The sequence below is a fragment of the Schistocerca piceifrons genome, chromosome 9 (assembly GCF_021461385.2).
Source record: "Schistocerca piceifrons isolate TAMUIC-IGC-003096 chromosome 9, iqSchPice1.1, whole genome shotgun sequence".
Lineage (NCBI taxonomy): Eukaryota > Metazoa > Arthropoda > Insecta > Orthoptera > Acrididae > Schistocerca > Schistocerca piceifrons.
In genome coordinates this window covers 114364110-114378228 of record NC_060146.1, presented here as the reverse complement: position 1 = coordinate 114378228, position 14119 = coordinate 114364110, and the positions used below count along the sequence as shown (strand labels likewise).

At 40.9% G+C, this 14119-nt stretch overlaps 1 protein-coding gene across 1 annotated transcript in view; it reads right to left on the bottom strand.

The window, feature by feature from the left end:
- Nucleotides 1-14119, bottom strand: part of LOC124717129 (symplekin) — a 126148-nt gene that overhangs the window by 83491 nt on the left and 28538 nt on the right. Inside the window, exons 7-8 of the mRNA XM_047243866.1 lie at nt 10961-11113; nt 1078-1224 (exon numbers count right to left, since the gene is read on the bottom strand). Of these exons, the coding sequence (XP_047099822.1) occupies nt 1078-1224; nt 10961-11113 (300 nt within the window). The remainder of the gene's footprint in view (nt 1-1077; nt 1225-10960; nt 11114-14119) is intronic.

Here is a 14119-nt window from a genome sequence, read left to right as displayed (position 1 = left end):
TCTCCTGTGATGAGTGCCCTGCAAATTGCCTTGGTAGCAGATTCTATGAGGGAGGGGGGAGGACTAGCAACACATTAGGTGCCTCATGACAAGCCAGATCCTCTGTCACCTCAACAGATTCCGACTGCAGCCAACAGCATATTCAGCTGTTCACGAACTGCAGCCAGCTCTTCTTGTGTTTGCACACTGCAGGTACACACACTGTACATCCTACTATTACTAATTTATGAATTAGGCTATAAAAGCACACAATAAAGGCTCACTAAGTAATGTGTTTCTTTCCCAATGTGCAACAAAATCTGAAACAGTGTCATGCAAAAAGTGTTTAAAAAACACATATAGCTTATAACTTAAAAAAACATAAATAAGGGGAAAAAATGTGTCACTGGTGACAAGTTCTTCCACAGGGAATCAAAAATTACAAAATGTAACAATATTGTTACATTCAATTCTGGATTTTCCATTGTCAAAAAATCACAAAATGATATTATAGACACTAATAGGATGCCGTGCTTGAGCTCAACTGCCCAAAACACGGCGACCTACATGACAACACTACAGATAAAAAACACACAGCACAAAGTGCTAATGAAAAATATAATGTTCAGTGTTCAAAGCAACACTTTAAAATGCAAAGGCAAAGAGCAAAATACAATTTGAAACATAACACAAAAAAAGTTTAAAATACAGGTACTGATTGCAACATTTTATGTTTAATGGAAACTTAACTGTAATAAACCCACACTTTGTAATACTGAAACAACTGGAAAAAAATCCCATGGCATCATGAACATTGTGAACTGTCCGTCGACCCATCTGAATGAATCACCAAGTCTACCTGAAACTTCGAGTCACTGAAAAGTGCATATCATTTCAGAGAATACCTCATATGATTATTAGGCACAGCTTACACTGTGCTAGTCACGAGTGGAGAGTGGACAAACAACAATTTTTATCCATCTGTGTGTGTCTTAACTCGTTTTACAGTTTCCACACACCCTACAGAAAACAATCTGTAAAGACTCAATGATTTGGTATTAGCAACATCTGAAGATTATAGTACTAATTAACATTTACCATATTTTGGATGACGAGCTGCGTGGCAACTTCTGGTGTCAGACGCTCTAGGATATATTTCTCTGCAGCATCTATGACTTCTTCTGAAGAAATAATTGGAGCAGGCACCGTAGAGACAGGTTCCACTGTGGGTTCCGAGTTCACAACCTGTAACATGAATAAATCCTAAAGGTTTTAATCTTGCACAGGTCATTTCATTTGCTCATTTTTGTTTCACATTTCCTCATGCTTATGTATGACTGACTAAAGACAGCATGCTGTCTATCTTCACTGATCACATAAGTAGACCCTAAACATTCTTTACAATAATACTGTGTGATATTACTGAAGTTACATATAACATAGTCAGCAAGGTGTAGCAAGAGCAGAGAGATGTGTATAAGGGGTAGAAAGCAGCAGCAGCACTTGGGAGACTGCAAGTGAGGAGGAGGCTGTGTGCTGCTGTGGAAGAAATTAGGTCACTGAACAGCACACAGCCATAATGTCAGAGGAAGGCCACTCATGGAGTGATACTGCTGTCGACAGCTGTCTTCAGTGGCTTATGAGGGATCACTGCTGCTTACATTATTACTCTCACTGTCAATAGCATAGTTGGCTGACAATGAATTGTTCCGTCATTCTGTCAACAGTTATTTCATTTCGAACCCAAGGTCTCCACTAATGAGAGGCTCACTTGACTTTATAATAAGATACCGTTTCTTCGCATTTCAAGTACCCTATCTAATTCCAATGTAACAGCCTACTTTCTTAAATACGGTTTCACTGCAGTGCAAATTAAAGAGTCGATTTAAATAAGATTTATTTAAGGAGGTAACAGAAAAAAATGACTGGTCATATAAGGCGAGCCAAATCTTTCCTTGGTGACAAAAAGAGCACAGCATTGTGAAACAAAATACAGAGCTTCTTGAAAACCACTGAATCATTTCACATTTTTTTTTTTTAAAAAAGAGAGAGAGAGAGAGAGAGAGAGAGAGAGAGAGAGAGAGAGAGAGAGAGAGAGAGAGACAAGTAATGGATTAACTTTTAACGTTCTATAAGCATAACCACAATATTCTGTCCTAGACTTTAAATATTAACAATACATTTGCCACAAACCCATTTTTGCCACCTGCGCTCACAAATACCTCCCATTCCCTTCCAGAAATCAATGTTACATACCACTCCAGTAAAAAGCAGAAGTTTATAACAAGCATACAAGTCCCATTATCATTCATGTTACCGAAATTTTCAATCGCTGGGAAATATTACAACCAACTTCTTGAACGTATTTTCTCATTAAAAATTTCCACTTTTTTGACATTTTTCCTCCATCTATCTTAAATCATTCCTAATCTCTCATGGAATCCTTGCCTGCAAAGTTATTTGCGCATACTAAAAGGAAGGGCCTCAGTTGAGCGCCTTTCAAGCGAGGAAAGTTTCATGTTTTAAAAAACTACTTTACAACATACAGACATGAATTATTTGTTGAAGAATGAAGAAATTGGCAGAGGCTGGTATCTGAGAAAATCCATTTTGGTCCTGGAGAAATGCAGGACATGGAATGCAATACTGACTGCACGATTTAGAAAACCTACCGTATTTACTCGAATCTAAGCCGCATTTTTTTTCTGATTTTTGTAATCCAAAAAACCGCCTGCGGCTTAGAATCGAGTGCAAAGCAAGCGGAAGTTCTGAAAAATGTTGGTAGGTGCCGCTACAACTATAACTTCTGCTGTCGAATATATGTAGCGCTACACAGGTATGCTTTGTAGGCACAAAGATAAATACTTTCGCCAAAACCTCTGCGTCAGTTAAAAAAAAAAAAAAAAAAAAAAAAAAAAAAAAAAAAAAAAAAAAAAAAAAAAAAGGTGGAAGATGAGCTTTTTTTTTCTCCGCCCCGAGTTTCGACCACTGCATTTTCATACATTATCCAACGAAGTAAATACAAATTCCGTATTGTTCATCTTTGATTGTAGCAGAATTTCAATGTACTACGAAAATCCGACTGGCAAGACTGTTTAGGATGTTTGTCAAATATCGCCAACTCTACGTTCTGAATTTTTTCCTACCAGTGAGAAGAGTTGGTTGCTAATAGGAACCTGGTGAAATGTGAATCACATGCAGTATTCTCTTCACCATAAGAATAATCGAATATAAACATTTTGCCATGTATTCTTTGGCGTTTGCTGCTATCTCATTTAAATCCTGCCTAATAAACTACGAAACTAGAGTGAGACAACAGCAAACGCGGAAGAATATACGTATCGTGTCATGTTTATATTTGTATTATTCTTATGCCTAATGTGATACAGACAGAAATGAAGTATGGCAACTGACCAGATTTTTAAATCTAAGATGACTAATTTCTGTGCAGAATTTGATGTACTACAGAAGCGGCCGCAAAGATTTTCAAACGGAGAAAAATTTTCGCCGAACTCTTGTTCAGAACATGTTCTGAAATACGCAGTCTATTATTTGGTTCTTGTTGATCATTATCAAAGAAAGCAGCAGTGTAAGTAACAACAAATAGCAGTCTCTTGCCATTGTTTCGCTAATGAGACGATTCCCTCACTCTTTTTTTTTTTTTTTTTTTTTTTTTTTTTTTTTTTTTTTTTTTTTTTTTTTTTTAATTGTAAGCGGCGGTAGCGCGCACAAAAGCAAGCCGTGCCGCGAGCGGCGACAGGCCGTAAACACGCACTGTCAGAATGCGACAAACAATGCATGACAGTACAGTAATGCATTTTCAGCTTAGGATGACGTGAACACCTATAACAAAGAAAACGGCACTTATCAGATCAAAGCAAAATAAGCAATCAATTCAAACCAGACAGAGCACGTGAAAAAGGAATGGTACTCGCATAAATACGGACGGAGCGCCTGACGCATAGCAATGGCTACCTGGTAAAGCTTAACTGCTAAGCTTACGACTCGAACCAAACTACTGTCGCTGTATCGTCATTCATTCGACGTGAATTGTGTCTCATATTACAATGGACCAACTTCGTTTCGATTTGGAGGTGCGGCCTAAAACTTTTCTCTCCCCTTGAATTTCGAGTCGCAAATTTCAGGTGCGGCTTAGATTCGGGAATTTTTTTTTCCCTTTATTTCGAGTCTCATTTTTCAGGTGTGGCTTAGATTCGAGTAAATACGGTATGTCTGCAGCATTTGTAGACAAAGTTTTTGACAATGTTGACTACAAAACACACACACACACACACACACACACACACACACACACACACACACACACACACACACACACACACACACACACACAACACAAAAAAAAAACTCTCTCTCTGTCTCTCTCTGTCCCCCCCTCCCCTCTCCCCCCCCGTTTGCAAGACAACAACCATCTGCATGAACAGTTAGACGACGTTTGCAGCAGCATGGACTATCAGCTCTGAGACCATGGCTGGGGTACCCTTGACGCTGCATCACAGACAGGAGTGACTACGATGGTGTACTCAACAACGAACCTGGGTGTACGAATGGCAAAACATTTTTTCAGATGAATCTAGGTTCTGTTTACAGCATCATGATGGTCGCATGCATGTTTGGCTACATCGCGGTGAATGCACATTGGAAGCGTGTATTCGTCATCGCCATACTGGCGTATCACCCGGTGTGATGGTATGGGGTGACATTGGTTACATGTCTATCACCTCTTGTTTGCATTGACGGCACATTGAACAGTGGACGTTACATTTCAGATGTGTTATGACCCATGGTTCTATCCTTCATTCGATCCCAGCAAAACCCTACATTTCAGCAGGATAATGCACGACTGCATGTTGCAGGTCCTGTTCGGGCCTTTCTGGGTACAGAAAACGTTAGACTGCTGTCCTGGCCAGCACATTCTCCAGCTCTCTCACCAATTGAAAACATCTGGTCAATGGTAGCTGAGTAACTGGCTCGTCACAATACACCAGTCACTATACCACAATACGCCAGTCACTGTGGTATTGCGTTGAAGCTGCATGGGCAGTTGTACCTGTACACGCCATCCAAGGTCTGTGACTCAATGCTCAAGCATTTCAAGGCCTTTATTACAGCCAGAGGTGGTTGTTCTGGGTACTGATTTCTCAGGATCTATGCACCCAAATTGCGTGAAAATGTAATCACATGTCAGTTCTAGTATAATATATTTGTCCAATGAATACATGTTTATCATCTGCATTTCTTCTTGGTGTAGCAATTTTAATGGCCAGTAGTGTATATTTGTCTGGAGTGTAGCTGCATTAAGAGGTGAAATATGAACAAAAACAGTTCAGCCAAGAATGGAATACACTCCAAAGGTGGTACTACAGCAGAATGCTGAAGATTAGATGGGTAGATTGATTAATTATAATGGAAGTACTGGATCATATTGGGGAAAAATGAAATATATGGCACAACTGGATTAAAAGAAGGGAGTGTTTGGTATGACATTTCGAATCATCACGGAATCTTCAATTCATTAATGGAAGAAAGAGTGGGGGGTTTAAATTTTAGAGGGAGACCAATGCGTGACCACCTTAAGTAGGTTGACATGGATGTACGTAACAGTAGCTACGGTAGAGATGATAAGGCTTGCACATGATACACTAGCATGAAGAGCTGCATCTAATCAGCCTTAGGACTGAAAACAAGAACAAGTATTTATATTGTCTACAAAATTTCTAGCTGCCAACCCTATCAACCAGAACCAGTGTGACTTTGTGGAAAATCACAAAATGTTTCATTTTCACCTAGTGGCCATACACAAAGTTCACCATAAAACTGTCCACACTCTTCAGATATGTAATGCAGCAATTCTTTTACTTCACTCTACTTTGTAGATTATAGTGAGACTCGTGCTGTTGGGTATGGTAAATGTTCATGGTAACAATGGGCAAAGGTCATCCCAGTAGAGCCACTTCATAATTATGTATTTCTGTAAAAATGTATGGCAGAAAGTCTTGAACTGAACATATGATGCTCATACTTTCTTGAAAAGAAACTTTTTGATTTTACTGCAGTTCGCAACGATCTCTGATATCTCATGCACACAGCCAACTCAGTCACGTTTCCTTATGGACTGTTTTGCAATACCAAAGTTTCCGTCCCTAGGAAACTAAGAATGACACCTAATTACAATGCCCTCTTAATTTTAGATAGTATACACCACTGCATAATGTTGCATATCAAATTTCAGTAAGTGTTCGAGCCTGCCCATATAGAACTCTGTTACAATGTGTAATACAAATAATCACAGCTTATTAAAAAAATTGTTACTTAGACACCTCTTACATCACCTGTTCTGCATGCACTGGAAACAAGTTTACTGGCTAGATAACACAGTTTGCTATAATTCTTTTGTACTGCTTAAAATTGACATTTCCTGTATGAAATAGTACTTGTTTACAAAAAACTTTCGGCTCTCCATCAAATTACCAGCATTATTGGTCCCACTCTCGAGATAAAGCCTATTTTAATGCACGATAATGAAGGTCATATTTACTTTTAGCATTTTAACAACAGACATCACTCTTCCTATTGCTCAGACACTATATCATGGCAGTTTCAGGTGTTGGTGTTTTGGTCTATAGTTGCTGAAGTTCCTGGTGGAGCTCTGGCCTGTTCCACCACTTTTACAGCACTGCCAACCACTACCGAATGCTCATGTGTTGTCCACTTTGTGTTGTGCATTGCTTGTTGCTCGTCTCTTATTTTGAAATGAGTCAAGACACTGTTCCAGGCCCATCAGACGGCTTATATACAACTCCCACTATCCCTAAAAGGAAAGGGAGATTTGCAGTATGAAGTGGTGCTCGTAACATTATGCATATTGTGCTGGAGTGCTGCGAGGTGGAAAAGGAAAGCAAAAAAAACTGCTACACCCTATCACTTGGGCCAGAAAGAGAGCTGCCATTTACATTGGCAAAGTTGTTTCAACTCCTAGATAGGTTTAGAAAGCCCACAAGCTCTCATCCAGAAGAAGTGCCTGGTAGTCCAAGAAAGAAAAGATCAGTTTTAGCCCTAATTTGTACTGTACTAGTGTACAGCTGTTTATATTTGACAATTCTTCCAACTAGGCAGCTGTTAAGTTATTTTTATTTTGTTCACTCAGGATGAGACACAGTGATACTTAAGAAGAAGCTGACGACTTCAGTAAATTAGTTATAAGGAACAGCATAGCAGAAATCTAAGCACAACAGAAAATACTTCCTAGCATGGCAAAACTTCTTCCAGTGCTGCACGAGAAGACAAACTTGAGATGGGCCAGATCCTCATTAAAAACTTTAATCAAGTCAATGGGATATCTCTCTCTCTCTCTCTCTCTCTCTCTCTCTCTCTCTCTCTCTCTCTCTCTGTGTGTGTGTGTGTGTGTGTGTGTGTGTGTGTGTGTGTGTGTGTGTGTGTGTGTGTGTGTGTTTTTTTTTTTTTACAAAGGACTTTATGGCCAAAAGCTTTATTTGTGACAGTCTTTTTGTTGTGCGTATCTGCGACTCAGCATCTTCACTATATGGTGCTCCCAAATATTCTGCCAGATTCTGTTATTGATATGGACAACGTGTATTATCACTGTAGGCAAGTGGACAAAACTCCTTCAATATACTATCCAAGGGTGGTGATAAGAGAGTTCAGCTGCATAAAAGTAAAGTTAAACATAATGACAACTTGACAAATGCTGAGCTGTGTGCTCTGGTGCAGGCGAATACACCCAGTGAAAAGACTACGCAGTAGACGAACTGGTTAACCACATCGTGGTTTGCCTGCTGCTGAACAATTGTGAACTGAATGCAAATGAACTTGTACGGGCAAAAATTAAACAGTGAATGAGAGAGCACAACTCTGGTGACATGTCTGCAGCCAGTCTCAAAAAACTTATAGCCAACCCTTCAATTCATTCACTCCAAAATGACTGGGAAGGGTACTGAAGAAAAGTGCAAGAGGTGGAGCACGATTACAGGAGGTGCGATGGCATAATGGAAATTGGAACTGACAATTAATACATGCTAATTACTCTATTGAGGACTCATCTAATACAGACACAGCGGAACTTGAAAGCTTAGTCTGCACAGATATAGCTGATAACCAGTCTTCAGCTACTGACACGGCCGAGTGAGACCGGGAAAGTGACTAATATAAATCATCAAACTGTTTCATGCAGTATGTAAATGATGTATATATTTAATTACATTAGTTTTCTATCAGAAATAAGAACTGTAATTTCATATAATTTATGATAACTGTTACACAATTTGTAGCAATAGATCTGCTTTCACTGCAGCACAAAATGTGGGTATAGGTTTGCTGCCCTGCAACAGGGATTCGTGACATCCTCCCTACCCCTCTCTTCTCCCCTCTAACGGCTGTTGAATCCTCAATTATTTATACTTGCAGCCAACTGCCATGATGTAGTGTCTAAGTAACACTACATTCTAATAGATTATTTTCAAAAACTTTCTTGAGACAATATATTTACTTTGGAGCAATAATTACAATAATGAGCTCCCAAAACAAATGGTTACAACATTGTGGGCAAGTGATACACAATATTGATACTGCACCTTCTGTCTAATATTTCCCAGCAATAATGCAAGACTGATTCCATTCATCATGGTTGTATAAAATAGAAGTAATATATGCGCTAATTCACTTATTCCCCGATGACGCCTGCAATGAAATTAAACCACTGAAAAAATTATTTAATTGGATGGATAAAAATCTACTCACCAAGCAGTAGCAGAAAACACACACACACACACACACACACACACACACACACACACACACACACACACACTTGTAACTGGCAAGCTCTCAGAGCCAGTGACTCTCAGTCAGAAGGAGCCACACTGGCTCTGAAAGCTTGCCAGTTACAACTGTCTTTTATTTTACATGTGTGTGTGTGTGTTCTGCCCCCGCTTGAACAATCGATTATAATAGATCAACATATGAAAGAGTGAGAGAGAGGAGAGAAGAGGAGAGGAGAGAGAGAAAATCTCATTGAACACCGGTCGTTCAATGAGTAACGCCCCACATTTTTTCCCTCGGAACATATTTAATGTTAAGAGTCAGAATTTGCTGACAATATATATCGACACGTCTTGCCCCTGTCCTATTTATCTACGGAGTCTCTATCACGTTCTAAGGCCGTACACCAATGTTGTGGAAGAGCATGTATTCCCTGCTGGTAAAAGCTTCTGTCCTGTAGGTGTAGCCACGTTTTCACTGCATGACCGATACTCTTGTCATCTTCAAAGTGTGTCCCCCATCGAGAATCTTTGAGCGGTACAAAGAGATAGATGCCCGAAGGTGCCAGGTCTGGACTGTAAGGTGGATGAGGCAATGATATCCAAACCAATTTGGCAATGTGTTCCCGGGTTCTCAGACTTGTGTGTGGATGTGCATTACTGTGTTTGAGCAAGATTTTGCTTTATTCTTGTCGACCGAAAATGTCAGAAAGAGTTCTTCAGTTTATTCAGAGTCATCACATTTGCCTCTGAATTGATGGTTCACCTTCTTGGCATCATATCCATGATAATGACGCCATCACAATCCCAGAAGACTGTCACTATGACTTTTCTGGCAGAGGGGGTTATCTAATATTCCTTCTTTTATAGTGAATGAGGATGATTCCACTCCGTGAGCTGCCTTTTTGTTTCTGGTGCAAAGTGGTGCACCCAGCTTTCATCCTCCGTAACAAACCGTGACAGAAAGGCCTCTCCGTTGGTCTCAAAACACTCCAACAATTCACATGAAATTGTCTTTCTCTGAATCTTGTGGTCCACTGTGAGCACCTCTTTGAATATCTGAGAGTCTCAGTCATGGCAGACGCACTTCCAATGCTGACTGACAACTATAGAGCCAATTGCTGAGTTTTGATGCACTGGTCGGTACGAATAAAGGAATCCGCACAATTCTGCATGTCTGGAGCAGTGGTTGTGACATGATGTCCCGAGCAAGGCTGATCATGGAGCATTTCCTGAGGCTGTAACTTTCTTCACCCAACAGTACTCCTCTCAAGTGCTGTATTGCGATGCACTGCAGAGAAACGTTTATGAATGTTCACCATGGTTTCTTTTTCTGGACACAAGAATTCAATAACAGCACGTGCTTGTAACGTGAGTTGTATGCAGACACCATTCTGATGCTGCACTACGGCTCTGCCATCTTCCAGAACGGTGTAGAACTTCACCGGTGCACAAATCAAACATCAAATGTGAAGCACCAAAAAGGACATTTGTCTATGTGTGTTAATGGCTTTTCTTTTCTTTTTTTTTTTTTTTTTTTTAAATGTTGGGCTTTACTTATTGAATGATCCTTGTACATTTGTATTTGTCAAATTCATTCTCAAGTAGTCTTCATCAGTGTGAAGATTTTAATAAGTACCACTAATAGAAGAGAAAAAAGCAATTCTAAAATGAAGAAAGCATTTCATCAAGAGTTTATTTACTAAGCCCAGGTGCTCATCCACATCCAATGGCTAACACTACGAAACAGGCATTGCACACCATGGTGAAGTGTAATGGAAAAATCGCAAAGTTATTTCAGGTATCAAGGAAAAGCCAATCTGGTCGTGGAGGGGAGGTGGGGAGTAGAAATTGTGGAGGGAGATGACAGGTTAACTACAGTACACAAGTTCAGAAGCTATAAACAGATGAAGAGGTTCTAGCAGAAAAGTCCGGTGCAGACAGCTGCATCAAACCAGTCTTCCGACGGATACATTATTCTGATCAAGAACATTGTTCCCACATCAACATAACAGGGAAGAAAAGAAAATACTGTGGGACAAAGTACTCTTTGCCACACATTAATGCAGCCAGCAGAATATAGATGTAGATATTGCTAGAAATGTTCATCATGCTCACATCAGACCATTTGTTTTAGGAAGGGGGGGGGGGGGGGGGGAAATTGCTGTTCGCTGTATTCGTACCTGCACGGTCTCGTCATCTTCTGAAGCCTCTTCCTCATATTCGACTTTGAGGCGAGATTTCTTGCTGGACGGTGGGGTCAAATCTGGGGCCATCTGTGCCACTCTTTTCTGTCGGCGCCGCAGTTCCTCTGGGTGGGGGAATGCCCGCATCACCTACAATAAAATTACATATTTCAAGTATGTTTACTGGGCAGACACTTGGCATGCGCACGCGCACAACACACATACATATATAAACACACACAATGAAGTATGTTTCTTCTTATTTTGGCCCTCATCTGTCTTTTCCTTAGTCCCAGCAGCATCAACTTCCTTGTAGAAATTAACTAGTTTTCCTGATTTATGACCATAGAATTCAACCATTTCCATAACTTTTATAATTCGACAGATTTACAAGAGAAATGTTTGTTTGATGCTTCCAGAAAAATTTAAACTGTCTGGCAGGTGGGGACTCAAACATGGTACCTTGCCTTTGGTGGGCAACGTTCTTACAGACTGAGCCCTGCAGGCAAAATTCACGAACCACCATCCCAGTTTTACTTATGGTGGAAGTATAGCTGTGAGGGTAGGTCACAAGTCATGCATGCCTACCTGAGTCTCTGCTGTGGAACAGAAGATCCACTGAGCGGGAAAAAGAAAATGTGAAGTGAAAGCTAAAAATACATCAGCTAATTAGTCACTGAACAACTTCAAATTCAATGGCTCATCAAGAATTCTCACACATATTTCATGTTTTGGCATTAACTCATTTTACTAGTGATTTCTGTCAATATCAATGACAAAGGTAAAGACATATTTATGTCAGAGATGGCAGAAGCACTTTCATATTTCACTGTACTGGGACAAGTTAATGTGGGTATGTGTGGCCCATTACAAGAAAGCATCCAAATACTTACAAGTCTATGTTTCAGTTCTGCAACCATTATTAAACACCAAACAATTACTGAATGTGAAAGTCAGTTGAATTTTACCAACACCCACTACATACACAATCATTTTGTAACATTCGCTCCAAGATAAATGGTATTCCAAACCTTTCGTGTAGCAAGTTCCGTGAAGAAAGTCTAACGTCCTGCGTCCTCATGCAGCATACGTACTACGCCCAAATTTTATTTGGTCTAGTTCAGGGAATGAGCTAACCTCACTATGCCTGATTGTAATATATAATTTATGCCATGCACTTGCTGTACTTCACATATTGCTTCGGGCATGGTTCAAGTAGGTGGCAGCACCTGCTTAAAGAAAACTGTTTACTGCACTGTCAGCACGTATTTGAGAAATGAAAGTAATTTCTGTTTGTGTTTAGTAATTTTGGATTAGGATGATTTTAGCAGATTCTTTAACATGCTAATATACCCTCCACTATCAAAGAAGTGATTGTTTTATTTCAATACAACAATTGAGTAAGCAAACACCTACTCCACCCACCCCCTTTCAAAGTAGCATTAAGACTACAGAATAACTTCTACTTTCACATTCTAGTGGCACGATTTTCATAATATTTCAGTTACTTTCCAACATAAAAAGTATTACTTTGAACATGTTCTAAAATTTTGGCATTTCATACTAATTATATAAATTTAGTATTTTAATCCTATTTTGATGGTTGTTGTTGTTGTTATTATTATTTATGTGAGGGGCACTCAACATCACTGTAATCAGCACCCTGACAAAAAGTCAGCTTGACATTCTGAAAGGTGCAGATGACTGTTGTCCCCACATGCGGAGCAGTTTACAATGGATTAAAGTCTGCCTCTCTTCCACATCAATTTAGGGATGAGGCCTAACAGTTCACAACATTTCACCACTCTTTTAACTGTGGAATAAATATAAGCGAGGATGGTGAGTAGATAGCCATCGATATTGAGGGCTGCTCTGATATCAGTATTGTTGCGGCCACATGTAGTAAGAGTTGCTTCACACAGTGGAGAATGGCAAAACAGAGGCATGCCGGCGACCAAGGCGTTGCAAAGTAGGCAGGCACAGATAGCCTTGCTGACAGCAGCAGTCTACCAACAGACTGACGCAAGGACGCACACGGACCGAGTGCCGAGCAAAGCCTGGAGAGTGCTGTGTAAGGGGAAGTGAGGCCAGCACGCTAAGTTATGCTGCAATATACTGCGGGAGTGTTAACAAAAAGGTACCAAGGGTAAAAAACGCCCTCCTGCCGGATATAAATAGTGGAGTGCAGGCAGCAAAAGACAGAAGCCATTAGGAAGCAGTTTGGATCTAAGGACGGACACGGTCCGTGTCCAAAAGTTCAATCTTCGTAGGTGATGATTCTGGAAGTCTGTTGCAGCTCACAGGAGTCATCCGTTCGCCGCCAGATGTCAACTTCAGCTCTGGAGATCGGCCCGAGTTTGGTCGGCACCATGGCTGACTAACTACAGTGAGAACTTCCAGCGGGACCGGCCACAGCGCTGTCTCGGTCACAGGCACCACCAGAGACTGATGTCCTGACTTCACGGCAACCTGGCCCCTCGGCGCATGGTCTGTCCATGAAGGGACCTCACGGACAACGTCTTCCCAGCCACCGTTTCCAGTAGGTGTAGGCAGCTGACCTCACGGTGACACGGCTCTGTGGGCGTGCTCATACTGGGGCGGTGAGCGGCGATGAGTTCATCTCAACCACAAGGGCATCCTGGCTTCAGCGGATCACTGGTGGCCTGAGGCTCCCGAATGCGATCAGCGGCGCGCGTTGCGCACATTGTCGGAGAATCTGCACAGTAGCAGCCCGGCAGAGGGATCCGCAGGGCTGGGCAGTGACGACGAGGGAGCAATTATAAAGAAAGTTCAATAAATAGTTGTAAAACTCCACGCCGTCTCAGTCTTTGGCTCAGCCACTGTGACTGCTGCTAACAAATGTTTCAGAGTCTTAACAGTATAGAAGAGACACATTGCCAACGTATGCTGAACTGAAAGTGGCACATCATAAACCTCACAGAGTGGTGGATCCTCCCGCTGGAGGTGGAAATCAAGTGCTAAAGGACTATGTTCAATGCAAAGCCTGGTAAGCAAAAATTTCTTCTGGCAGTGAAGATGACATGATGGACGCCATGGCTGTGTGGTCAATTTGAGTGACCACGGTTTGTTTTTCTGTCACCTTCAACCATTGTCTCCCACTGACGCATGACGTGTGTCAGAAAATGAGATGGCAGC